Genomic DNA, 27,123 nt, shown 5'->3' on the forward strand with positions numbered 1-27,123 from the left:
TGTGGTTATACTGAGTTGTGGGTTCCAAGTTCATATGCTTTTGCTATAAGTTAAATAATGGATCAGACTGTCATTCACGTTGACTTCATGAATTGTTTGTTATTCAAATCTTATAACATTGAATATTGTTCACAATGTCAGTTTCTGCTTTATGTGCTCCATAGCAAACAAACTGATGAGGTTGTCTTCTGACCCAGATTAAATACTGGTATCACCTGCATTTTTTCAGCTTTGGGGGCAGTGGGGTAGTCTAGTGGTTAAAGTGTTTGCTTGTCATGCTGAAGACATAGGTTTGATTCCCCTCATGGGTACAATGTGTGAAGCCCATTTCTGGTGATCTTTGCTGTGATACTGCTGGAATATTGCTAAAAGCGGTTAAAAGCTAAACTCACTCAGTCACACACTCACTCACAGTGATATATTAACTGGTGCAAAAACGATGCAAAACCACATTCACTTACACTTTCAGGTTTCACAGAATGATTTTTATTGTAAGAAGTATCTTCTCTTGAGGGGCACCTGAAATTCTGAATTGACTGACCATTCTGTCTTTCATTACAGAAGAGCCATTTGAGTTCCTACAGCCACTGACTGATGTCCATGTCATGGAGACTGAGACCATCCAATTTGAGTGTGTCGTGTCGAAAACCGGCAAGCCAGCCACTTGGTACAAGGAGGGCATAAAGATGCTGCCATCTGATCGTGTCAAGATGGGAGTGGACGGTGCAGGAAAGTACATGCTGACAATCACCAATGCTGAACTCAAGGATGAGGCTGAATACTCCATCAAGATTGCTGACAAGAAGTCCAAGGCTCAAGCAGTTGTGGAGGGTAGGTGTTGATATTTACCTTGTTGATTTAACAGGAAGTTTGATTTATCAGCTTCATGATCATATCACTGTTTAACTGCAAAACACTTTTAAAGATTCAGACTAGGTAGACACTGAAATATGACAAACTAATTTATTCAAATTAATATCTTTTGTCAAGTGTGATAAAGTATACACTTAAAACATATCCGTTAGGTATGAATGTTTACACATTCCCTTAAGGGTCATAAAAGGCATATTCATCTAAGGGCCATAACTCTTGGTGCAGAGTTGTGTACCTTGGCCAGGTTCTAACAGTTGCTGGTGTAAATCTCAGATTATGATCATAGTTTGTCAAAACTAGAACTGTCCTCATGAATATCATCAATGTGATAAATGCATACAATAGCTTCAGGGGTATTTTGAACTATTTTCTCCATTATAAGTGACTCAGTCTGTGATACATCTGATAGTATACTCACCCATTGTATTGGACAGGCCTTTATAGTCATGTAACTTCCTGGTGCAGGATACGAGAATGTTTCAGAGTCTGGCCTGATTCCACAAAGTGGCCAGGTAGTGCTAAAAAAATCAGAGGTCTTTAGTAAAACATGAGAAGCATGGTTATCTTGTAGCTCAGATCACCTAAAGGAATAGGGGAGAAATTGTGACTGGAATACAATCAAACTAGCAATGACTACATGAACATCGTGGCAATATGGAAACTGATGTAAATTACTATCTGTGATTACAGAAGAGGATGTAGACATCATCCGACCACTGGAAGACATTGACATCAGTGAGATCCCCAGCACAGCCGTGTTCGAATGCGAGCTGTCCAAGCCCCACGTGATGGTGCAGTGGAACAAGGAGACCGAGGTTCTCCTGGCCAGCGACAAGTATGAGATCATCCATGATGGCTGTGTGCATCGTCTCATCATCTCTGATGTTACAGAAAAGGATGAGGCTGAGTACAGCATTCAGGCCAAGTCTAAGAGGAGTGATGCTGGTCTGTTTGTGGAAGGTGGGTACATACAGATGTCATGATTCTTTCACACACATGACCTTTGTTTAACTTCAAGTCATACAATGAGACCCTTTTTCAGGACTTTTATCAGGACACAAATGTGTAATTGATTTTTCCAGTGTTCACTTTCGTCAAGAGAAATGCATGCTACACCTAAGATTTGATAGAATTGTCTGTTAGCATAGACACATCAGTTCATTTTGTATATTTACACCTTTAGGAAGGCACCACTGTACATTACCACATATAGAGGATTCATACCTTCAATCTGGTTTTAGTTGAACACTTTTAGCTCTAATTAAGTCTAGAGTTTCACAACCAGTAGTATCCTGATTCTTGTGTAGTTTTTCACACAATCCTATTCTGTAACAAATCTTTACCAGCTTATTTGTTTTGCAGCTCCACCTAAGATTCTCTATGACAAGAGGTTTGACGAGACTATCATCCTTCACACCGGCCAGTCCACGGCCTGGGAGGTGCCCTTCTCAGGCAACCCTCAGCCCAAGTGCACTTGGCTGTACAATGGAGGAGCCCTACCAGACAAGAAGAGGATGGAAGCAGAGACAATCGACAACATGACCACCATTCGTCTGGCCAAGGTCATCCGCACAGACACTGGAGACTACACCCTGTCACTGGAGAATCCCAACGGCAAGGCTACCATCACCATCAAGCTGATTGTCTTAGGTGAGAGCCCAACAGTGTTACAAGTGGGTAGCCTTGTGGTTAAAGCACTGGCTCATGATACTGTGTTTGAATCCCTCATTGGTATTACATAGAAAACCAGTTCCTGTCTCCCACAGCTGTAATATTGCTAGAATACTGCTACATTGTGTGTTGAACCCTAGTCACTCATTCTTCTGTCTACAAGACAAGAAAGTTCTTTCTTTGAATCAGTACTCCAGGACAGTTCATCAAAATGGTGAAAATGTTAGCCTGTGTGGCTTTTGGCTTCCCTCTTACAGTAAGTGGAATGATATCACTACAGTTGACCATTTGTTTCCATTTTCTAGACAAGCCCAGCCCAGTGAGAGACTTGACTGTGTGTGACATTACTGCTGAGAGCGCCACTGTCAAATGGGAAGTGCCCGCTGATGATGGAGGCAAGCCAATCACAGGCTACATCATTGAGAAGCGAGAGTCTGGCCGCAGGTCATACTACGAAGTGGGCAGCACCACAGATCTGCAGTTCACTGTTCCAGACCTGGTTGAGGGCAACCAATATGTCTTCAGGGTGTTTGCTCAGAATGAGATTGGAAAGAGTGAACCAGTCGAGTCGGACACCATCACTGCTAAACATCCTTTCAGTAAGTTGAAGTTATGGAGCATGCCAAAACCTAGAACATGTACCTGGGGCATCTCTGTCACAAAAAACATGGCTTATGTGTAAAAGAATTGTTGGAACAATTGTCAGAGATACAGGTTAATAAAGATCAGCTCATGAATGAGTATGAGAATTCATATTGGTCATTTGATCTCACAGCATTATGATCTGATGTGAAGAAAAAATTCATCAAGTTCTATGACTTTAAAGCTTATCTGATATGATATGATATTGTGTTTTTCACCTAGATGTACCAGATAAGCCAGATGCACCAGAAGTGTCAGACATCTTCAAGGACTCTGCCGTGATCTCCTGGAAGCCACCAGCCAATGATGGTGGATCCCCAGTCACAGGCTACCTGCTGGAGCGCAAGTCAGGATACAGTCCTCGATACATCCAGGTCACCAAGGAGCCTGTAGCTGAACTTACCTTCAAGGACGTTGACCTGCTGGAAGGCAACACCTACCAGTACCGCGTCATTGCCGTCAACAAGGCCGGTCCCAGTGAACCCAGTGAACCATCAACTGAATTCACAGCCAAGGATCCATGGGGTGAGTATTGTTTTATCTTACAATTAATGAAAAGGGTTAATGTAGTCCGAAAATGTAAAATCTGTGTCTCTTGATGAGATATGTTAGGACATCTTTTTACTGAATATCTGGCCCATTATCTTACTATATGACCTATCACCAGTGAACATATAAAACTTGTCATGTCAGTTGTTCAGATATGAATGTCATTTTACAAAATGTATCTGACAGAGTAACCCTCCATGTATTGTGGCCCTATTTTTCATACCATCTGACCTTCCACCAGTGAACATAAACACTTTATCATGTCAGTTGTTGAGATATGTCATTTGAGAAAATACGCCATCTTTATCTGATGAGGATGGGTGGAAATGATGCATCCTGAGTCAAGTGTTTTGTTTCCTTGACAACTTGTAATACGCATGTCAGCATGTCTGTGATATCTCCTACAGGACCCCCTGGACCTCCTGGCAAGCCTGAAGTCACTGGAACCGACAAGAAGTCTGTAGCCTTGAAATGGGCTCCTCCAGAGGAAGATGGCGGCAGCCCCATCACCAACTATGTGGTGGAGTACCGTCCGAAGGACTCGTACAACTGGCAGAGGAAGAGCGATGGCATTGTCCCTGACACTACCTTCAGTGTGACTGGCCTCAAGGAGAATTCGGAGTATGAGTTCCGTGTGAGTGCAGAGAACAGGGCTGGTGTCGGACCACCATCACAACCTACAGCTCCAGTCAAAGTGGTGGAACCCATTGGTACGTGGCTCTCTGCAAAGATCATTCTGATTGATTATTCCTATCCAAAACCACCAAAATTATTCTTTTATAATTATCTTTGTTCACTTTTCCACTAGTTTTGCTACTTAAAGTAATTAAGAAAATGGACTGCTTAATAATACAACAAATTCATCATATTGTGTAATCCTCTGCAAACACACACTTCATCAAAGGAAAGTGTAGAAGGCTATCATTAATCTTTACCTTAAACATTATATCAGTATCCTGCACACATGCTCTTTTCTTAATTATTTTCAAAACAATGTTCATGTACATAAAATTTGTCTTGATATAACCAAGATAAAGAGTAAATTAAAAATCCAAAAACAATAAAAGAATAACATATGGCAAGATGTGGCACAATGGATTGGCTGATTGAAATACTTGAAAGTAAACAAAGATTTAATCAATATGTAATACATGAACATGTCTGACGTTATCTAACATTGAACCACATTTGTTTACAGTTGGTGTACCACCAGTAATCTTAGAACCCTTGCAAGATGAAGTTGCAGTTGCTCCGAAGGATGCCATTTTGGAATGTGACATTGATGTTGGCGAGCCCGAAGGTGAAATCAAGTGGTACAAAGGAACCAAGGAGGTCAAGAAGAGTTCCAAGTACGAGATGAGCTACGAGGATGAAGTTGCATCCCTTGTCATTCACAAAACTGAGCCATCTGACACTGCTCGCTACAAGTGTGAGGTGACCAACCCTCTTGGTCAAGTCAGCACTGAAGGGCAACTTGCAATCCACAGTATGTATATATTGAAAGGGAGGCATCTTCAAGAGAAGATTCTTTAAAATAAAAAATAATAAAGAAGTTGGCATCCGTAAAGTATCTTACCTTTTTAACTTTCTTGGTAGTAACTAACTTCTAAAATGCCAGTTGAACAGTTCATCTCTTTCACAAAGCACTAAGGTGATTGTAAGTTACTAAGGTAACCTTAGTGCAGTGTTGAAGAATGAGGGTTAAGGTTAACCTTAGTAATGGTTCCTTTGTGAAAGGAGCCCCTTGACATCTGTTCACCTTGCACTACTTTTTACAATATTCCAATATTATGACGGTGGGGGACACCAGAGATGGGTTTCACACATTGTGTCTATGTGGGAATTGAACACTGGCCTTCACCCATTTAAAGACTGAAACATTGCCTATAATCATTCCTGTGTGTTTTCTCCAGCTGCTCCTGCTCTAGAGTATGACAACCGCCTGAAAAGTGCTCAAACTGTCAAGGGTGGATCCACCCTGGTTCTACAGGTCAATGTCAGTGGTATTCCATCTCCCAAAATCTCATGGTTCCTCGATGATGAGCCTTTGGAGAAATCAGAACGCATCAGCGTGGAGACTACAGATGACTTCAGTACTCTAACCATCAAGAATGCCATGCTGGATGACACTGGCATGTACACCATTGCTGCTGAGAATGTCGTTGGCAAAGCAGAGGCGGACTTTGAGATCAATGTCAAAGGTGAGGATCAGTGAAAAATCTTTGTGTTTTCTGTGCATGAAAATGAAATGTCCTTTGTCAGTGTGAGGGGAAAGTATGAATTAATTTCAGTTTTGACATTATTTTCAGTTTTAAGCCCTATAGGAATTCCAAAGAAGAATAGATCTGCAGTAACAACTATAAATTTCCTGAACCACAAATATAAGTTTGTTTGTCAACGGTCAAATATTAAACAGTAAATAATTAAAATTCTAATGGAGAGTATTTATTTCATTTCCTCAGACAAACCATCCATGCCCATCAACCTCCATGTGACTGATGTGATGAAGGACTCTATTGTCCTGTCATGGGAATCTCCCTCTGACACTGGTGGCTGCGATTTGTCAGGATACTTCATTGAGAAGCGTGATGCCAAACGCAACACATGGATGCCAGTCCACACCGTAGATGGCAGCACCAACACCTATGCTGTCATCAAACTGCTTGAGGGCAATGAATACTTCTTCCGTGTGTCTGCCGAAAATGAAATTGGTGTGAGTGAACCAGCTGAGATGGATGAGGGAACCATTGCCAAATGTCCATATGGTAAGATAAAGTAAAAAAAATATGTTGATGGAAAATGACACCCAGTTTTCAAAGAAATTTGGTCTTTAATAAACATATAATTATGTTCCATAATCTTCTAAGTGATATTCAGGTAAACAGAGAATATCAAAGATTTAGAGAAAAATTAATGCCAAATTTGCTGTCAAGTACTTTTATCCTTAAATAGATACTTCTGTGAAACTGATACATCACCTACTTAACAGGCCTAGTTCATAATTTTTATGTTTCTTTGATGTATGTTATGAGATCATTTACCATTTTACATTTCAGATGTGCCACAGACTCCCAGAAAACTGAAGGCTAGTGAGGTGACAAGGTCATCAGTCACGCTCACATGGGAGCCACCAGAGAGTGATGGCGGATCACCAATCACAAGTTACATCATTGAGAAGAAGAGCCCAACCAGTTCTCGATGGGTTCGAACCAACAAATCTCCAGTCCGGGATACTGTCTTTACCGTTAATGATTTGGTTGAAAATGATAAGTATGAATTCCGTGTGTCTGCCGAAAATGCTGCTGGAATTGGCAAACCGTGTGATGCTCTCGGACCAATCCTCGTGAAAGATCCATTCAGTAAGCTTTCAAATTGTTTTTTATACATGTATTTTTTATTAACATGTTAAGGCCTTGGGCATGAGACCAAGAAATAAATTTAAAATCATAGGTTAGTTACGGTCTTCCCATATACTATATTTAATCATTCAGAATTGCTGTGAATCATCTGACTTCATAATTATTGGCCCACGTCCTCATACTTTGACGTGCCTCCACAGACAAACCTGATGCTCCTCGCAAGCCTGAAGTGGTGGATGTCACTAAGAATTCAGTCACTCTGAAATGGCTGGCTCCAGAGAAGGATGGAGGTAGCCCAGTCTTCAACTACGCTGTTGAGATGAGAGTCAGTGGAAACGTTCGCTGGGTACAAGCCAGTCAGAACATCAAGATCCCTGAGACCAGTTACAAAGTCCCAGAACTGATGGAAGGTGCAGAGTATGAGTTCCGCATCATGGCTGAGAACAAGGCTGGTTTTGGTCCACCTTCATCCCCATCACAGCCTGTTGTTGCTAAAGATCCTATTGGTGTGTATAATATATGATGCGTCAAATGGCTTTCAAATTAGTAGTTTTCTACAAAGTGAGAAGTAAGTGATTCTCCATTTTGATGTGTGTTACTGAAAACACTCATGTTCCTTCCAACAGGGGAGCATAAAATATGATTCAGGTAATTTTTCCACAAATTATGGTGTAAGTGATTTAGCATCTTTACATGTGTTTAGGATTATACTCTTGTATTTTGCATAGTAAAAGTATATTCAAAATGTCAAGAGGATGCATTACTATTTTGTTAATTCAGTCAGTCTTTCCTGGGCGCTACTATAAACTCCCACTCTTTTCTTTAGTTGGTGAGGCTCCAGCTGTACTAGAAGGTCTACCAGACCTGGCTGTTATGGAAGGAGAGACAGCCATCTTGGAATGCAAGATCAGTGGTGAACCAGAGCCCTCTATCAAGTGGTAAGGGAGATCACTCTTGATAGTCCTTCACTTCCATTACACAACTTTACCATATTTTAAAACAAGAGGATGTTTCTTGATGATTTTAAAAGGATAAAACAGAGTCATGAGAAGGATGTTTGTTAAAACTGGGTGTTCTGTGTATTACAGGATGAAGGATCGACGGGACATCACAGAGGACAAGAGACATGAAATCTTCTATGAGGACATGTTCGCATCTCTGACAATCACAGAATGCACTGAACGGGATGCAGGCAGTTACACATGTGAAGCTAGCAATGACCTTGGCACAGTAACAACATCAGGGCAGCTTGATATCCAAGGTAAGCTGACATATAAGAAGACATACACAGTGTTTGAATGAAAAATAGAATCATGCAGACCTTAGGATTATTGCACTGACATCTCAAGATTGTCAGTTCAGTATCTGTATATCATTACCAACTCCTACACTTATATATCATTGTTAACACACAATGCATATTAATGTATTATAGCTGACCAAATTATGTTCACTTTGTAGTGATTGTCCTTTGTAAGACAATATTAGCTTGCTTCCACTGGGCTTGGGTGTGTTGGTCTAAAGTAAAGCAGCTCATTGTGAAGTGTTGTTCCACTAAGCTGTGGGAATATACTTGTCCTGGATTCACATTAAGGTCCTTGGTCTGTCATCCACATTATCTCCGTGCATTAATTTCACAAAAAGTGTCTATGAACATCTACACCATTTGGGTTTTCCAAACATGTCATACTGAGTAGACTGAATTTATCTAAAGTCTTTTCCAAGAAGGCTGTTACAGCATTACTCTAAGATGTATTTTATCACCACAGCTCCCCCTGTGCTTGAGTTTGACAACAAGTTCCGCGACCTCATCACTCTCCATGCAGGCAGTAACCTCAAGATCCCTGTCAAGGTTAAAGGAATCCCCACACCAAGAATCACCTGGGCCAAAGACGATCAGCCAATGAGATCGGCTGGTAAGGTTACCATAGATACACATGACACCAGCACCTCACTGACAATCAAGAAGGTGAGCAAGGATGATGATGGTTTGTACACACTGACTGCGGAGAATGAAGCTGGTGAAGACAAGGCCAAGTTTGATGTCGAGGTCATTGGTAAGTTCATCATCACTTTCTGTTTCATCAACACACTTTAAATCAGGGCCAATTGTCTTGTGTAGGTCATTACTTACCACTAAAAGCTCACTACTGGATGGTGGTGTAGCCTAATGGTTAAAACTCATCACACTGAAAACCTGGGTTTGATTCCATACATGGGTACAATGTGTAAAGCCCATTTCTTTTGTCCCCAGCCATGATATTGCAGGAATATTACTAAAAGCAACAAAAAACTATACTCACTCACTAACACTCACCACTGGTTTTAACAAAATTGTAAAATTATAGAACTGTGTACCTATTATATTCAGTAACAGTTTAAGAATTTAATATTCTTTTGGTGTATTTTCTGTGTGTTTAAAATGGCAACGAACATCTTGCATGAAAATCTTTTTGAGTCGGTATAAAAAATAGGTACCTTATTTTGATGTGACTGAAGGCTGAGAAGTAAAATTTCACATCAAAGATCTTCCTTATTCTTTTTATATCAGTTGTCAGTTTTGAATGATTTGTTAAACAACAAAAAACGACAGTATCATTTAACACATTTTACATATGGCACTGCGATTTCACTGCTTTTCATAATTCAGATGTTCCTACAAAGCCCGGTCCTATTGAATATGCTGACATTGTCCGTGATGGTGTGACTCTGAACTGGACTCCACCAAAAGACGATGGTGGCACAGACATCATCTCATACATCGTGGAGCGCCGTGATGCCAAAAGGTCAACATACACCCGTGTAGGCAAGGTCGAGGGTAATGTCACACAGCTGAAGGTCACTGGACTTGTTGAAGGCACTGAGTATTTCTTCCAAGTGACAGCTGAAAATGAAGTCGGAAAATCTGAACCCAGAGAATCAGATTCTGGTGTTGTTCCAAAGAGTCCATTCGGTAGGTTACAGCTAGCCAACAGTTCTTTGCGCTTCTTGCCCAAACGGGGATGAGTGTGGTAGTGTGCTAGATTCTGACTGTTTTCCTGCATGGGACCCAAGTGGACTGAATCTTGTGTTTTATGCCTTGTCAGAGACCATAGTGTGTTATTTCTGGCCATGTGAACGTTCATATGTGCTTGTCAACTTGCAAAATTTGGAATAATACTTAGTATTAGAGAATAACTGTTTTCTTCAGCAAAGTATGGAGATTTTACCTGAAGCATTTTGCCAGTAATAATACTTCCTTTTACCTCATTGAGTTTTGTGGTGCCAAAGTACTTAGAGTTGACCAGCACAATATCCTAAGAAAAATGGTCTGACCCTGCTGAATCTTATTAATGATGTACAACTGTCAGGAAAATAGCATTAGAAGAATGATCTCAGAAAGAGGTGGATTGGTATGGTTTCCACGTAATCCAGATATCAGCTCTTTTCATATTCACAGAGAAGCTTTTCATTGTCAGTGTACATTCTACCCTCTGGAAATGATGAGTATTCATGCCAAATAATACCCTCAAAATTACAGTTTTTTTAATATTCTGTAAACTCAAAAGCATTCCAAGTTTCCCAAAAGATTTTGCCATTCATTTTATTTTTATTGATGCTCTAGCTATATTGCATTCGTGTGTTTGTTTTATTTATATGTAAGTTGATGCATAAAAATAGTCATATTTACCAAACAACTACTTCTGGTTCAGCATTTTCATGTCATAAATTTCAAGGATGCAAAATATAATTGCATTTTTACTGACATTTGTGTAATTTTTTATAATTTTATGTCAACTACTGAGATTTGTTTCTAGCTTGTTATGAAGTCTACAATCTGATTTTGTTTATGTTTGTATTTTAATAGATATATTGTGGAGAATATTTCAGGGAAAGTCCTTAACAGTTCACAATTGAAGTCTTAATTTTCCCTCAGTCACCTTGTACAAATATGAAATAATTATTTTTATTAGGAAAAGTATTTGACATCAGGTTGTAGATTTCAGTCCATTTGTTTTACTTTTCTTTTTATATTGCATGTTAAGTTTATATGTTTTGTTTGAAGTATTTTCATGATTGTTGAAACTTTTTTTCAGCATGACAAAATATCCTACTAACCTGTGACCGTTTTGATTTCATGTCATCTGAAATATTTCATTATTACTTCACTTATTCTGACTGTTTATCGTAAACTGTCTAGTAATATCAAATAAATTTATATTTCTGTACCAAATATTGATTAGAATCAAGATGTGAACAATTTGGTAGGATATTATAACCTTCATTTACATACATACTTTATAATTTTGGTTAAACTGTAATTAAAAATGGTTGTTAATTAGTTGTGCAACAAAAAGTAATTAGATACATTGTATTATACTACTTACCTCTATTTTTATAAACTGTATCATTTTATTTTTTTAAATAGTGTGTTTACCAGTAGTGAAGAAGATCTTATAAGTGTGTACATGTAGTTTGCATAATACACATTAATTATTAATATCTATGAATCAGTTGATATCTGCTTAGGAGGTTGGAGAATCTAATCAGAGTTGCCTCCCTTAGGTGCGCCAGACACCTATGTTTCTCTGATGAGCTTTTAGTTTTTTTGTTAGCACCAAATTATGATATAACTAAAATAAAATTAAAAGCAGTTTGAAACATATCTCACTGTATATTGAATCTGATACACATACAGTAAGTCAGCCATAAGTTGAAGAAATATTCAATAACTACATTTGTGAATTTGAAAGCAATATTGATAACGTATTGATTTGGAGATGCGTATGTGAAGTTAGAATCAATATTGATAACTCATGTTCATATGATGGTGCATTTTTCTGATTTTAAAAGCAATATTCACCACCAGTTATAAAATGCATTTTCTGAATTAAATTCAAGTCACAATTAATAATCAAATTTTAATTATTTACTTAATTATGTGCAATATGAACAAAATCATCAGTTTACATTTAGGCTGTAAACAGTTTTACAAACAAAATATAATTTAACTCACTGAATCTCTTATCTCTGTCAGTGTTAGCTAGAACAAAGCATCTTTTTGCCAAAGTTTGATGATAATGTGTAAAATGTTATAATCAGCCAATGCATCCCATATCACTAAGTGGAGATGCATTTTTTAAGGTTCTAAACATTTTGAGAACAATATTACAAATCTGTCCTTTTTATTATATTTTAAATATTCAATCAAGATATGTCTTTTCCATCATATTTTCATCACGTTATGTCTTCATCCTATTTGAAGCGTTTCTGAGGAAATTGTTGCAAAAATGTCCTGTTTTGTTGAGTTTGAATATGCTGTAAGCTGGTTGTTTTTGTACATAAACTGATATTATATATATAGAGAAGACTCTGGGGCTTCATGTGATATATCTCTATATAACATATATACTCATGTAACTTTATACTATACTAGACAATAAACTGTTATCACAATGTTGATATGAATCTGTTATTAACTCCTCTGTACTGTTAACAGCCTGTACTCCATGTCATCTAACACATGTTATGTGTTCTTTACGTTAACACTGTGTCTGTGTTTCCGACAATAGTCTTGTTCTCCTATCTCCTTCCTCAACATACATCTGGTGAATGAGAGTATGAGAATCTTAGTGCCATCGTTATGGACAAAATTGCAACAAAAAAAAAACTTACCTAACTTGCTTTGTGGGATATATAAAAATAACTTGCTTTACAGCTTTAAGGGTCTTAACTCTTAATCTGTTTCAAGATCAAACTTTTTGCTTTTCAGATTATGAATATATCATTCTGCTTATACTTTTTCCTCACTTAGGTAAAATTTGAGAGAAAATATTTCATTGAGTTTCCTTCCATTTGTAAGGAATGGTAAATAGTGTTTGCCATAGGTCTGTGATATAAGGTTTTTGACAGGAGGAAAATTTAACCAGTCAGCTTGTTGATTGTGATTTGCTCCTGCAGCATGATTGTGCAGTTGATTACTAATAACATGATGTTATTCATGCCGGTTCGTGCAAGTCGTGTTTGTTTTGATTGATGCTGCATGCTGTAATACATCTTACAGACAGAATTTGGTGAGTACTGCTACTGCTCTTCTTCATGTGAAACAATAAATATAAATGTAAAACATTTCACTTAAATATTTAGAAACAGTCTCTGTGTATGATGTTTTCAGTTTTGTAGAATTTTAAGTAGGATTCTAAATGTATACATGTCTTCAGTAATTGGTGCTGATCTCCAAGTCTCTTAGAGGTTCAACATATGTTGAGGTTTGATGGATTCAGAATATGATGGCTGCATTGGAGGTGAAGGAAAATAAACAATCAGCAAAATTTAACAATCTTTCAATATTTTATGATGATAAGTGAGTTCTTCTTTAGGTAAACCATCAGCCCCAGAGGACCTTGAGCATTCGGACATCACAGAGGACAGTGTGACCTTGACCTGGAAGCCTCCGAAGTCAGATGGAGGCTCACCACTCACAGAATACATTATTGAGAAGCGAGATGTCCGTAAGACATCCTGGTCAAAGGTTGCATCTGTGAAATCTGACACACTTAACTACAATGTCAAAAAGTTGTTGGAAGAAACCCCATACCTGTTCCGTGTGATTGCCGTCAATGCCGAGGGCCCAAGTGAACCAATCCAGTCTGAACATGAAATTGTTCCCAAGAAAGCACCAGGTGGGCTTTTAGTCTCTTCTGTTTTTATATATATGGGGAACTGATGAAAAATAAATTTCACTACAGGAAGAATATCATCTCAAAACATATTAACCTGTGAAGATCATGGTTAGAACTGATCTATAGTAACCCATGCTTGTCATAAGAGGTGATTGACAGGATTGGGTGGTGTGGCTTGCTGACTTGGTTGCATCACATTTGTGTAGATTGATGCTCATGACGTTGATCACTGAATTATCTGGTCCAGACTTGACTATTAACAGTCCGCTGCCATATAGCTGGAATTGCTGAGTGAGGCATTAAACAACAGTTTTAAACTTTCATATTAGTATTTATTTTGGATGATCATAAAAAAATTTAACCCATAAATATCTCATGATATATGTACAGAGGTTCCTGGCAAACCTGTTGGACCAATTGAATTCAGCAATATTGGTGAGGACAGTGTCACTCTCGAGTGGTCCAAGCCCAAGAAAGATGGCGGAGCAAAGATCATCAAGTACAACATTGAGGTGTATGAGGATGGCAAGTGGAGACCCCTGGACTCCGTGGATGCTCCCACCACTCAGTATACAGCCAAGAAGCTGAAGGATGGCAAGAAGTACAAATTCCGAGTCTCGGCTGTCAACTCTGTTGGTGTCGGAGAACCTTTGGAGTCAGACAGTGTCACTCCAACCAAGAAGATCTGTAAGTAGATTGTTATTTGAATGAAGAAACATTGTGATATGCAGTCAAATCCCTATGAATAGAATTGCTGCGGACAAAGTAATAAATTCGACTTATCGATGTATTTGAGACTGGGTCCTTGACCAGATTGTTGGTGACATTGTAACTCTTCCATGATATAGAGATCATGAACAATCATAACTGTATGAAAGCTGCTATATAAAGCAACTGATTTAATTGAGTGGACTCAATGTATTGTGCTGATTCTTCCTCAATGTATTGTGCTTGATTTCCATAAAATCACTGATTTGTTTTTGAATTCATTCATCAATGGTGGAAAGGTGTGAGCCATGCAGGTGTGTTAACTGGGTCAGTTAGCTACACCAAATTAACTTCTCACTCACTGACTTTGGCTTACGTTTACAAGACTGCTGTTGTTTGAATCTCATGGGACCAACTCTCCTTCTCGAGTCATCGTGTGTATTTATGAGACAAATTTGTGTAACTGTAAATCAAATGATGACATCTATATCAGGGGATATGGTTAGGACTGGCAGGTATTTCAAGTTACGCATAATATTCAAGACTCATTGATATTTTACTATATCTGTAAAAGTTGTCATGGTCAAGAATCATAACAGCATGTCAATTTGTCACTCTTCATCAAAGCATGTCATGCATCATTGAAGGTAGTCAAATGGAAACATTGCTGTGCATTTCAAAGTGTATTCAAGAATTATTCTATGGTCTGTATCTTGCCCCACAGCTCCACCATCCAAGCCAGTCGGACCACTTGACATCAGCAATGTACAACGTGACTGTGCTACACTCAAATGGAAAGCACCAAAGGATGATGGTGGCTCCCCACTCATAGGCTACATCATTGAGAAACGGGATGCCAAGAAATCAACATGGTCCAAGGTTGGCAAGGTCAAGGCTGACACACTGGAATATGCTGTAGATGGCCTTCTTGAGAACAATGAGTACTTCTTCCGTGTGATCGCAGAAAATAAGGCTGGTCAAAGTGAGCCCCTTGAGGCAGATGCTGCTACCAAGGCCAAGAGTCCTTACAGTAAGTAGAAATCATTCCTTCTTGGAGTTTTAACACCAAGAGGTTCTTGATAGGCATTTAGAAGTTGGTATTCCAATAATAGGCAAAAGTTATGGATGACAACTTCAATAAGGAAGAAGCTGTTATTCATAATTATTTGTATAGAATATCTTGTTTCTTATACAGGTTCTTGGTATGAAATAATGTCTTCATGAGCATACTTCATACAAAGTACTAAAACTATGGGATGGTTCATACAAGTAAAGAAGCACACACAATGCCTGTGTCAATGATTTCCTCAGTTCCTGTCCTCATGCCATCTGTATAGAAACCCATCCATACTTTGAGTAATAATCTGGTTTTGCATAAGATTAATGCTAAGGGGATTGTGCTAAGTATGTCCAGACTACAATGTGTGTCTTTGCATGAATTTTTGCTTATTCTGAGGAATCGTCAGAGTCACATGGACATCTGAACCCTGTTCCTTAAGTGATCATAACACTACAGATGTAATAAATCTGTGCTCAAGTAGAGATCATGATTGGAGTAGCATCTGTTCACGGAACAAGGCCCTAGGCAGCAAGAATATGAACATTCTAAGAGCAATTGAATAAAATGGTCAGTTGGATATCTTGTTGTATATTTTTAATAAGTTTGTTGTAAGAGGACAGCCTTTGGTAAGGTTGAATGCATTTGTTTTGCAGACAAACCATCCAAGCCACGTGGTCCTCTGCTGATTGAGAATGTGACTGACCACTCCTGTGATCTGGAATGGAAGGCACCAGAGAGCGATGGCGGTCTGCCAATCAAGAACTACATCATTGAGATGAGACCACCCACAAGATCCACCTGGTCCAAGGCTGGTAAAGTTGATGGACAGACTCTGAAGTTTACACCTGACAATCTCATTGAAGGAACTGAATATCTGTTCCGCATAATTGCTGTTAATGATGAGGGAGAGAGTGAACCTCTTGAGGGCAAAGAATCAGCCAAGCCCAAGAAGGCTCTCAGTAAGTTGATCAGTAATTAGATTTCATTGGCTAAACTTCTTATCCTCCTGGATAACCGTAGTTTCTTGAGTGTTTTCACTTACGTTAAGCCATGTAAGAAAACTACTTGGTTAATATGTACAGGTTTAGCAACATACTTTGATGGCATATAAGTGTTTGAAAGAGTACATAGAAGTGCACGTTTAAAGACTGATTCGCATCTGCTTACAGAAATCACAATTATTGTGCATCATTCTTTTGTGTTAAGTTGAAGAATGATGATTAGAAATTGCTGGTCTTTCTGTTATAAACAGCATACCAATGAGAAATGTGCGACAAGTCCAAAGTTTTTCCAGCATTCTACATCTCTACTAATACAGATCTTTTGACCTTCATATCTTTTCTTGTCCAGAACCTCCAGGTCCACCTCAGAATCTGCAACCAGGCCATATTGGACAGGACTATGTTGCCATTGAATGGAAACCACCAAAGGAAGATGGTGGTGCCAAGGTCACTCACTACAAGATTGAGAAATGCGAGGAAACATCTGACGAGTGGATGAAGGTTGCTGAGATCAAATCGTATGACACAGCCTACAAGATTGAGAAACTGAAGGAGAATGTTGGTTACTTCTTTGCTGTGACTGCCAAGAATGAGGTTGGCTATGGTGAAATTGCTGAGACTGACTCTGTCATCACTCCCAAGAAACCAGCTGGTACGTATACTTCTGCTGAGTGGCATTACTTCAAATCCTGATACATATAGAGGGCGATGGGATAGCACAGTGGTTCATATGGTTGCTAGTAACACCGAAGACTGGGGTTCAAGTCTCCACATGGGCACAATGTGTGAAGCCTATTTCTGGTGTCCCCTGCAGTGATATTGCTGGAATATTACTAAAAGTAGTGTATAACTGAACTCACTCATGCATGACACGTACAACTTTAATCACACATAAAGTTGTTCACCAGTTAACCTTTCATGATTTAAAGAATCAAAATTGCTTGATATAAGTCAGTGTATTACCACATAGTAAACTTTATCAAAATGAATCTGAATAAATGTAGAATGATCAAACTAAAGTTTTTTTGTTAAATGACACATTTTCTTTGGCTGCAGGCAAACCATCCAAGCCTCAGGAGTTCAAGACATCCAATATTGAACGTACTTCCGTGACTCTTGAATGGAAGCCACCCAAGGATGATGGAGGATCTCCTCTGACTGGCTACATTGTTGAGAGACGAGAGGCATCTCGCTCCTCATGGACCAAACTGGACAGAGTAAAAGCAGACAAACTTACATTGGAAGCTGTGAATCTAATTGAAGGCACTGAATACTACTTCCGTGTGTCTGCAGAGAACAAGATTGGTGCCAGTGAACCTGCTGAATTAGACCAAGCAGTGACACCCAAGAGTCCTTATGGTAAACTTATCTTTTCACTTCCTTTTGAGAAAAAATTCCAACTTTCAGTAAGGGTTCTTTGAAATGTTTTTCTTCTCTGTAATATCCAGTATACAAATTGTCTATAAAGTGAACAACTCCTGATAAAAGGACAGTCTCAGATCAATGTACCTGTATATGTTTTGCAGACAAACCATCCAAGCCACAAGGTCCTCTGCTGATTGAGAATGTGACTGACCACTCCTGTGATCTGGAATGGAAGGCACCAGAGAGTGATGGCGGTCTGCCAATCAAGAACTACATCATTGAGATGAGACCACCCACAAGAACCACCTGGTCCAAGGCTGGTAAAGTTGATGGTCAGACTCTGAAGTTTACACCTGACAATCTAATTGAAGGAACTGAATACCTATTCCGCATAATTGCTGTTAATGATGAGGGAGAGAGTGAACCTCTTGAGGGCAAAGAATCAGCCAAGCCCAAGAAGGCTCTCAGTAAGTTGATTGGGAAAAAGATTTCATTGTCTCTTACGTCTGATGCTAATGGAAAATAGTGATCTCTTTGTGTTTTCTTTGGTGTTTTACAAATATTAAGCCATGGAAACTATTTTGTCCATATGTACAGGTTTAGCAAAACACTTTGATGGCATATAAGTGTTTGAAAGAATACATGGAAGTCATGCTTAAAGATTGATTTGCCTCTGCTAACAGAAATCACAATAATTGTCCATCATTCTTTTGTGTTAAGTTGAAAAATGATGATTAGAAATTGCTGGTCTTTCTGTTATAAACAGCATACGAATGATAATTGAACGACAAGTCCAAAGTTATTTCAACATTCCACATTCTTAACATTACAGATCTTTTGACCTTCATTTCTTTTTTGTCCAGAACCTCCAGGTCCGCCTCAGGATCTGCAACCTGGCCATGTTGGACAAGACTATGTTGCCATTGAATGGAAACCACCAAAGGAAGATGGTGGTGCCAAGGTCACTCACTACAAGATTGAGAAATGCGAGGAGACATCTGACGAGTGGGTGAAAGTTGCTGAGATCAAATCGTATGACACAGCCTACAAGATTGAGAAACTGAAGGAGAATGTTGGTTACTTCTTTGCTGTGACTGCCAAGAATGAGGTTGGCTATGGTGAAATTGCTGAGACTGACTCACTCATCACTCCCAAGAAACCAGCTGGTATGTAGAGCTCTCTTGTGTGGCATTTAATAATTCCTTTGTGTGTGTAGCTTTTGTACCAACTCAATTCATCACCAGTCCCCCCTTTGTGTCTTGAATATGGCTATGTGCCTGATCATAATCAATATATTAAAGAATTGGTTATCATTATCCAAATGAATTAAAATGGCATGAAACATTGATTCAAGGGCAGACTGCAGTGTGTGTGTCTGAAATATATATGTCTTAAACCACATAGTCTTTCATCTTCAGAAAAACCATCCAAGCCTCAGGAGTTCAAGACATCCAAGATTAACAGAACATCTGTGACTCTTGAGTGGAAGCCACCCAAGGATGATGGAGGATCTCCTCTGACTGGCTACATTGTTGAGAGGCGAGAGGCATCTCGCTCCTCATGGACCAAACTGGACAGAGTAAAAGCAGACAAACTTACATTGGAAGCTGTTAACCTAATTGAAGGCACTGAATACTACTTCCGTGTGTCAGCAGAGAACAAGATTGGTGTCAGTGAACCTGCTGAGTTAGATAAAGCAGTGACACCCAAGAGTCCTTACGGTAAACTTATTTTTAAATTTCCTTTTGAGGAGAATTTCCAAATTTTAGTAGGAGTTCTATGAAATGTTTTTCTTCTCTGTAATATCCAGCATACAAATTGTCTATAAAGTGAACAACTCCTGATAAAAGGACAGTCTCAGATCAATGTACCTGTATATGTTTTGCAGACAAACCATCCAAGCCACAAGGTCCTCTGCTGGTTGAGAATGTGACTGACCACTCCTGTGATCTGGAATGGAAGGCACCAGAAAGTGATGGAGGTCTGCCAATCAAGAACTACATCATTGAGATGAGACCAGACACACGAACCACCTGGTCCAAGGCTGGTAAAGTTGATGGACAGACTCTGAAATTTACACCAGACAACCTTAATGAAGGAACCGATTACCTATTCCGCATAATTGCTGTTAATGATGAGGGAGAGAGTGAACCTCTTGTTGGAAAAGACTCTGCCAAGCCCAGGAAGGCTCTCAGTAAGTGTGCTGAAAATGTTTCAAGTCATTAATTTAAAGTTCTCCCTTTACAAAATGTGCCAACGTGTTTGAAATCATTCTGTGAAAATGCACACAATTTAAATTAAATCTTACCTTTGAAATATATGATGTTCCACCCGTGTAAACGTGGAATCAAATAAATGGAGTTTTCTCTTGGGATACTTCTCTTGCACTGATACATATAGTAACGAAGATTGAACATGTATTATCACAGATCTTGTGAGCCCCTATTGACACACATCCATCAATCACTTCTATGTGTCTGAAGTAGAAATCAGTTCTTTTGAGAGCAATATGCAGTGAGTAGGGTAAAATCATTTGTAGAACTTTATTTTCATCACAAATTATATTTGTCCCTTACAGAACCTCCAGGTCCACCTCAGAATCTGCAACCAGGTCATGTTGGACAAGACTATGTTGCCATTGAATGGAAACCACCAAAGGAAGATGGTGGTGCCAAGGTCACTCACTACAAGATTGAGAAATGCGAGGAAACATCTGACGAGTGGATGAAGGTTGCTGAGATCAAATCGTATGACACAGCCTACAAGATTGAGAAACTGAAGGAGAATGTTGGTTACTTCTTTGCTGTGACTGCCAAGAATGAGGTTGGCTATGGTGAAATTGCTGAGACTGACTCACTCATCACACCCAAGAAACCAGCTGGTATGTAGAGCTCTCTTGTGTGGCATTACTTCATTTCTCGATACATAGGTGATAGCACAGTGGTTAAAGCATTTTCTCATCATACCAAGGCCTGGGTTCGATTCTTTGTTAGCATATTTCCATAAATGTGTTTCCATGGATATATTGTACTGAAGATTGTGTATTGTTTCTCTTATTCTCTAAATGTTTTGTTGGAAGAGAACTGTATACAAGCACACCTGTCACTTCCAAGAGAAATATAACCAGATTCATGCTAAATCCATCATATGACATTGTTATTCAGGCAAACCATCCAAGCCTCAGGAGTTCAAAACATCCAAGATCGATAGGACATCTGTGACTCTGGAATGGAAGCCACCCAAGGATGATGGTGGATCTCCTCTGACTGGCTACATTGTTGAGAGGCGAGAGGCATCTCGCTCCTCATGGACCAAACTGGACAGAGTAAAAGCAGACAAACTTACATTGGAAGCTGTTAACCTGATTGAAGGCACTGAATACTACTTCCGTGTGTCAGCAGAGAACAAGATTGGTGTCAGTGAACCTGCTGAGTTAGACAAAGCAGTGACACCCAAGAGTCCTTACGGTAAACTTATTTTTAAATTTCCTTTTGAGGAGAATTTCCAAATTTCAGTAGGAGTTCTATGAAATGTTTTTCTTCTCTGTAATATCCAGTATGCAAATTGTGTATAAAGTGAACAACTCCTGATAAAAGGACAGTCTCAGATCAATGTACCTGTATATGTTTTGCAGACAAACCATCCAAGCCACAAGGTCCTCTGCTGATTGAGAATGTGACTGACCACTCCTGTGATCTGGAATGGAAGGCACCAGAGAGTGATGGAGGTCTGCCAATCAAGAACTACATCATTGAGATGAGACCAGACACACGAACCACCTGGTCCAAGGCTGGTAAAGTTGATGGACAGACTCTGAAATTTACACCAGACAACCTTAATGAAGGAACCGATTACCTATTCCGCATAATTGCTGTTAATGATGAGGGAGAGAGTGAACCTCTTGTTGGAAAAGACTCTGCCAAGCCCAGGAAGGCTCTCAGTAAGTGTGCTGAAAATGTTTCAAGTCATTAATTTAAAGTTCTCCCTTTAAAATATGTGCCAACGTGTTTGAAATCATTCTGTGAAAATGCACATAATGAAAATTAAATCTTACCTTTGAAATATATGATGTTCCACCCGTGTAAACGTGGAATCAAATAAATGGAGTTTTCTCTTGGGATACTTCTCTTGCACTGATACATATAGTAACGAAGATTGAACATGTATTATCACAGATCTTGTGAGCCCCTATTGACACACATCCATCAATCACTTCTATGTGTCTGAAGTAGAAATCATTTCTTTTGAGAGCAATATGCAGTGAGTAGGGTAAAATCATTTGTAGAGCTTTATTTTCATCACAAATTATATTTGTCCCTTACAGAACCTCCAGGTCCACCTCAGAATCTGCAACCAGGCCATGTTGGACAAGACTATGTTGCCATTGAATGGAAACCACCAAAGGAAGATGGTGGTGCCAAGGTCACTCACTACAAGATTGAGAAATGCGAGGAGACATCTGACGAGTGGGTGAAAGTTGCTGAGATCAAATCGTATGACACAGCCTACAAGATTGAGAAACTGAAGGAGAATGTTGGTTACTTCTTTGCTGTGACTGCCAAGAATGAGGTTGGCTATGGTGAAATTGCTGAGACTGACTCGCTCATCACTCCCAAGAAACCAGCTGGTATGTAGAGCTCTCTTGTGTGGTATTTAATAATTCCTTTGTGTGTGTAGCTTTTGTACCAACTCAATTCATCACCAGTCCCCCCTTTGTGTCTTGAATATGGCTATGTGCCTGATCATAATCAATATATTAAAGAATTGGTTATCATTATCCAAATGAATTAAAATGGCATGAAACATTGATTCAAGGGCAGACTGCAGTGTGTGTGTCTGAAATATATATGTCTTAAACCACATAGTCTTTCATCTTCAGAAAAACCATCCAAGCCTCAGGAGTTCAAGACATCCAAGATTAACAGAACATCTGTGACTCTTGAGTGGAAGCCACCCAAGGATGATGGAGGATCTCCTCTGACTGGCTACATTGTTGAGAGGCGAGAGGCATCTCGCTCCTCATGGACCAAACTGGACAGAGTAAAAGCAGACAAACTTACATTGGAAGCTGTTAACCTAATTGAAGGCACTGAATACTACTTCCGTGTGTCAGCAGAGAACAAGATTGGTGTCAGTGAACCTGCTGAGTTAGATAAAGCAGTGACACCCAAGAGTCCTTACGGTAAACTTATTTTTAAATTTCCTTTTGAGGAGAATTTCCAAATTTTAGTAGGAGTTCTATGAAATGTTTTTCTTCTCTGTAATATCCAGCATACAAATTGTCTATAAAGTGAACAACTCCTGATAAAAGGACAGTCTCAGATCAATGTACCTGTATATGTTTTGCAGACAAACCATCCAAGCCACAAGGTCCTCTGCTGGTTGAGAATGTGACTGACCACTCCTGTGATCTGGAATGGAAGGCACCAGAAAGTGATGGAGGTCTGCCAATCAAGAACTACATCATTGAGATGAGACCAGACACACGAACCACCTGGTCCAAGGCTGGTAAAGTTGATGGACAGACTCTGAAATTTACACCAGACAACCTTAATGAAGGAACCGATTACCTATTCCGCATAATTGCTGTTAATGATGAGGGAGAGAGTGAACCTCTTGTTGGAAAAGACTCTGCCAAGCCCAGGAAGGCTCTCAGTAAGTGTGCTGAAAATGTTTCAAGTCATTAATTTAAAGTTCTCCCTTTACAAAATGTGCCAACGTGTTTGAAATCATTCTGTGAAAATGCACACAATTTAAATTAAATCTTACCTTTGAAATATATGATGTTCCACCCGTGTAAACGTGGAATCAAATAAATGGAGTTTTCTCTTGGGATACTTCTCTTGCACTGATACATATAGTAACGAAGATTGAACATGTATTATCACAGATCTTGTGAGCCCCTATTGACACACATCCATCAATCACTTCTATGTGTCTGAAGTAGAAATCAGTTCTTTTGAGAGCAATATGCAGTGAGTAGGGTAAAATCATTTGTAGAACTTTATTTTCATCACAAATTATATTTGTCCCTTACAGAACCTCCAGGTCCACCTCAGAATCTGCAACCAGGTCATGTTGGACAAGACTATGTTGCCATTGAATGGAAACCACCAAAGGAAGATGGTGGTGCCAAGGTCACTCACTACAAGATTGAGAAATGCGAGGAAACATCTGACGAGTGGATGAAGGTTGCTGAGATCAAATCGTATGACACAGCCTACAAGATTGAGAAACTGAAGGAGAATGTTGGTTACTTCTTTGCTGTGACTGCCAAGAATGAGGTTGGCTATGGTGAAATTGCTGAGACTGACTCACTCATCACACCCAAGAAACCAGCTGGTATGTAGAGCTCTCTTGTGTGGCATTACTTCATTTCTCGATACATAGGTGATAGCACAGTGGTTAAAGCATTTTCTCATCATACCAAGGCCTGGGTTCGATTCTTTGTTAGCATATTTCCATAAATGTGTTTCCATGGATATATTGTACTGAAGATTGTGTATTGTTTCTCTTATTCTCTAAATGTTTTGTTGGAAGAGAACTGTATACAAGCACACCTGTCACTTCCAAGAGAAATATAACCAGATTCATGCTAAATCCATCATATGACATTGTTATTCAGGCAAACCATCCAAGCCTCAGGAGTTCAAAACATCCAAGATCGATAGGACATCTGTGACTCTGGAATGGAAGCCACCCAAGGATGATGGTGGATCTCCTCTGACTGGCTACATTGTTGAGAGGCGAGAGGCATCTCGCTCCTCATGGACCAAACTGGACAGAGTAAAAGCAGACAAACTTACATTGGAAGCTGTTAACCTGATTGAAGGCACTGAATACTACTTCCGTGTGTCAGCAGAGAACAAGATTGGTGTCAGTGAACCTGCTGAGTTAGACAAAGCAGTGACACCCAAGAGTCCTTACGGTAAACTTATTTTTAAATTTCCTTTTGAGGAGAATTTCCAAATTTCAGTAGGAGTTCTATGAAATGTTTTTCTTCTCTGTAATATCCAGTATGCAAATTGTGTATAAAGTGAACAACTCCTGATAAAAGGACAGTCTCAGATCAATGTACCTGTATATGTTTTGCAGACAAACCATCCAAGCCACAAGGTCCTCTGCTGATTGAGAATGTGACTGACCACTCCTGTGATCTGGAATGGAAGGCACCAGAGAGTGATGGAGGTCTGCCAATCAAGAACTACATCATTGAGATGAGACCAGACACACGAACCACCTGGTCCAAGGCTGGTAAAGTTGATGGACAGACTCTGAAATTTACACCAGACAACCTTAATGAAGGAACCGATTACCTATTCCGCATAATTGCTGTTAATGATGAGGGAGAGAGTGAACCTCTTGTTGGAAAAGACTCTGCCAAGCCCAGGAAGGCTCTCAGTAAGTGTGCTGAAAATGTTTCAAGTCATTAATTTAAAGTTCTCCCTTTAAAATATGTGCCAACGTGTTTGAAATCATTCTGTGAAAATGCACATAATGAAAATTAAATCTTACCTTTGAAATATATGATGTTCCACCCGTGTAAACGTGGAATCAAATAAATGGAGTTTTCTCTTGGGATACTTCTCTTGCACTGATACATATAGTAACGAAGATTGAACATGTATTATCACAGATCTTGTGAGCCCCTATTGACACACATCCATCAATCACTTCTATGTGTCTGAAGTAGAAATCATTTCTTTTGAGAGCAATATGCAGTGAGTAGGGTAAAATCATTTGTAGAGCTTTATTTTCATCACAAATTATATTTGTCCCTTACAGAACCTCCAGGTCCACCTCAGAATCTGCAACCAGGCCATGTTGGACAAGACTATGTTGCCATTGAATGGAAACCACCAAAGGAAGATGGTGGTGCCAAGGTCACTCACTACAAGATTGAGAAATGCGAGGAGACATCTGACGAGTGGGTGAAAGTTGCTGAGATCAAATCGTATGACACAGCCTACAAGATTGAGAAACTGAAGGAGAATGTTGGTTACTTCTTTGCTGTGACTGCCAAGAATGAGGTTGGCTATGGTGAAATTGCTGAGACTGACTCGCTCATCACTCCCAAGAAACCAGCTGGTATGTAGAGCTCTCTTGTGTGGTATTTAATAATTCCTTTGTGTGTGTAGCTTTTGTACCAACTCAATTCATCACCAGTCCCCCCTTTGTGTCTTGAATATGGCTATGTGCCTGATCATAATCAATATATTAAAGAATTGGTTATCATTATCCAAATGAATTAAAATGGCATGAAACATTGATTCAAGGGCAGACTGCAGTGTGTGTGTCTGAAATATATATGTCTTAAACCACATAGTCTTTCATCTTCAGAAAAACCATCCAAGCCTCAGGAGTTCAAGACATCCAAGATTAACAGAACATCTGTGACTCTTGAGTGGAAGCCACCCAAGGATGATGGAGGATCTCCTCTGACTGGCTACATTGTTGAGAGGCGAGAGGCATCTCGCTCCTCATGGACCAAACTGGACAGAGTAAAAGCAGACAAACTTACATTGGAAGCTGTTAACCTAATTGAAGGCACTGAATACTACTTCCGTGTGTCAGCAGAGAACAAGATTGGTGTCAGTGAACCTGCTGAGTTAGACAAAGCAGTGACACCCAAGAGCCCCTATGGTAAGTTAATTTTCTGATATATTAACTGAAAGGTTATAGAATTTGATATCTCCATGTAAACTTTTCACTACTTAATAAATAACTATTCCTGAAGGAATTTGTAAATGTGTATATGTTTGCAGACAAACCATCCAAGCCACGTGGTCCCCTGCTGATTGAGAATGTGACTGACCACTCCTGTGATCTGGAATGGAAGGCACCAGAGAGTGATGGTGGCCTGCCAATCAAGAACTACATCATCCAGATGAGACCACCCACAAGGACCACCTGGTCCAAGGCAGGCAGAGTGGATGGACAGACACTCAAGTTCACACCAGACAATCTGGAGGAGGGAACTGAATATCTGTTCCGCATCATTGCTGTCAATGACGAGGGAGAGAGTGAACCTTTGGATTCCAAGGAAACCATTAAACCAATGAAGTCACTCAGTAAGTTTGGAGATTTGTTTCAACAAATATATTGGAAATTGATATCTAATCCACAACCTCCCTTTAATATAAGAATCAACTTTGTGTGTATCAGGTGTTATCTGGCAGAATAGTTTGTCTTTATGTAGTTCATATAAACATCATTTATCTGGTATTGTTCTC

General features: G+C 39.4%; 1 protein-coding gene across 1 annotated transcript in view; it reads left to right on the forward strand.

Moving 5' to 3' along the window:
* The window catches only part of LOC137298485 (titin-like), a 446,086-nt gene that overhangs the window by 269,558 nt on the left and 149,405 nt on the right, over nucleotides 1-27,123 (forward strand). Inside the window, exons 150-186 of the mRNA XM_067830773.1 lie at nucleotides 562-831; nucleotides 1,564-1,833; nucleotides 2,236-2,523; nucleotides 2,850-3,143; nucleotides 3,409-3,711; nucleotides 4,143-4,445; nucleotides 4,934-5,221; nucleotides 5,649-5,936; nucleotides 6,198-6,500; nucleotides 6,792-7,094; nucleotides 7,295-7,600; nucleotides 7,921-8,032; nucleotides 8,183-8,355; nucleotides 8,864-9,151; nucleotides 9,745-10,047; nucleotides 13,454-13,756; nucleotides 14,147-14,443; nucleotides 15,189-15,494; nucleotides 16,178-16,483; nucleotides 16,875-17,177; nucleotides 17,582-17,884; nucleotides 18,052-18,357; nucleotides 18,754-19,056; nucleotides 19,309-19,611; nucleotides 19,779-20,084; nucleotides 20,469-20,771; nucleotides 21,055-21,357; nucleotides 21,525-21,830; nucleotides 22,215-22,517; nucleotides 22,770-23,072; nucleotides 23,240-23,545; nucleotides 23,930-24,232; nucleotides 24,516-24,818; nucleotides 24,986-25,291; nucleotides 25,676-25,978; nucleotides 26,231-26,533; nucleotides 26,656-26,961. Coding sequence (XP_067686874.1) covers nucleotides 562-831; nucleotides 1,564-1,833; nucleotides 2,236-2,523; nucleotides 2,850-3,143; nucleotides 3,409-3,711; nucleotides 4,143-4,445; nucleotides 4,934-5,221; nucleotides 5,649-5,936; nucleotides 6,198-6,500; nucleotides 6,792-7,094; nucleotides 7,295-7,600; nucleotides 7,921-8,032; nucleotides 8,183-8,355; nucleotides 8,864-9,151; nucleotides 9,745-10,047; nucleotides 13,454-13,756; nucleotides 14,147-14,443; nucleotides 15,189-15,494; nucleotides 16,178-16,483; nucleotides 16,875-17,177; nucleotides 17,582-17,884; nucleotides 18,052-18,357; nucleotides 18,754-19,056; nucleotides 19,309-19,611; nucleotides 19,779-20,084; nucleotides 20,469-20,771; nucleotides 21,055-21,357; nucleotides 21,525-21,830; nucleotides 22,215-22,517; nucleotides 22,770-23,072; nucleotides 23,240-23,545; nucleotides 23,930-24,232; nucleotides 24,516-24,818; nucleotides 24,986-25,291; nucleotides 25,676-25,978; nucleotides 26,231-26,533; nucleotides 26,656-26,961 — 10,776 coding nt within the window. The remainder of the gene's footprint in view (nucleotides 1-561; nucleotides 832-1,563; nucleotides 1,834-2,235; nucleotides 2,524-2,849; nucleotides 3,144-3,408; nucleotides 3,712-4,142; nucleotides 4,446-4,933; nucleotides 5,222-5,648; nucleotides 5,937-6,197; nucleotides 6,501-6,791; nucleotides 7,095-7,294; nucleotides 7,601-7,920; nucleotides 8,033-8,182; nucleotides 8,356-8,863; nucleotides 9,152-9,744; nucleotides 10,048-13,453; nucleotides 13,757-14,146; nucleotides 14,444-15,188; nucleotides 15,495-16,177; nucleotides 16,484-16,874; nucleotides 17,178-17,581; nucleotides 17,885-18,051; nucleotides 18,358-18,753; nucleotides 19,057-19,308; nucleotides 19,612-19,778; nucleotides 20,085-20,468; nucleotides 20,772-21,054; nucleotides 21,358-21,524; nucleotides 21,831-22,214; nucleotides 22,518-22,769; nucleotides 23,073-23,239; nucleotides 23,546-23,929; nucleotides 24,233-24,515; nucleotides 24,819-24,985; nucleotides 25,292-25,675; nucleotides 25,979-26,230; nucleotides 26,534-26,655; nucleotides 26,962-27,123) is intronic.

This window comes from Haliotis asinina, chromosome 10, assembly GCF_037392515.1.
Source record: "Haliotis asinina isolate JCU_RB_2024 chromosome 10, JCU_Hal_asi_v2, whole genome shotgun sequence".
In the NCBI taxonomy this organism is placed as follows: Eukaryota; Metazoa; Mollusca; class Gastropoda; order Lepetellida; family Haliotidae; genus Haliotis; species Haliotis asinina.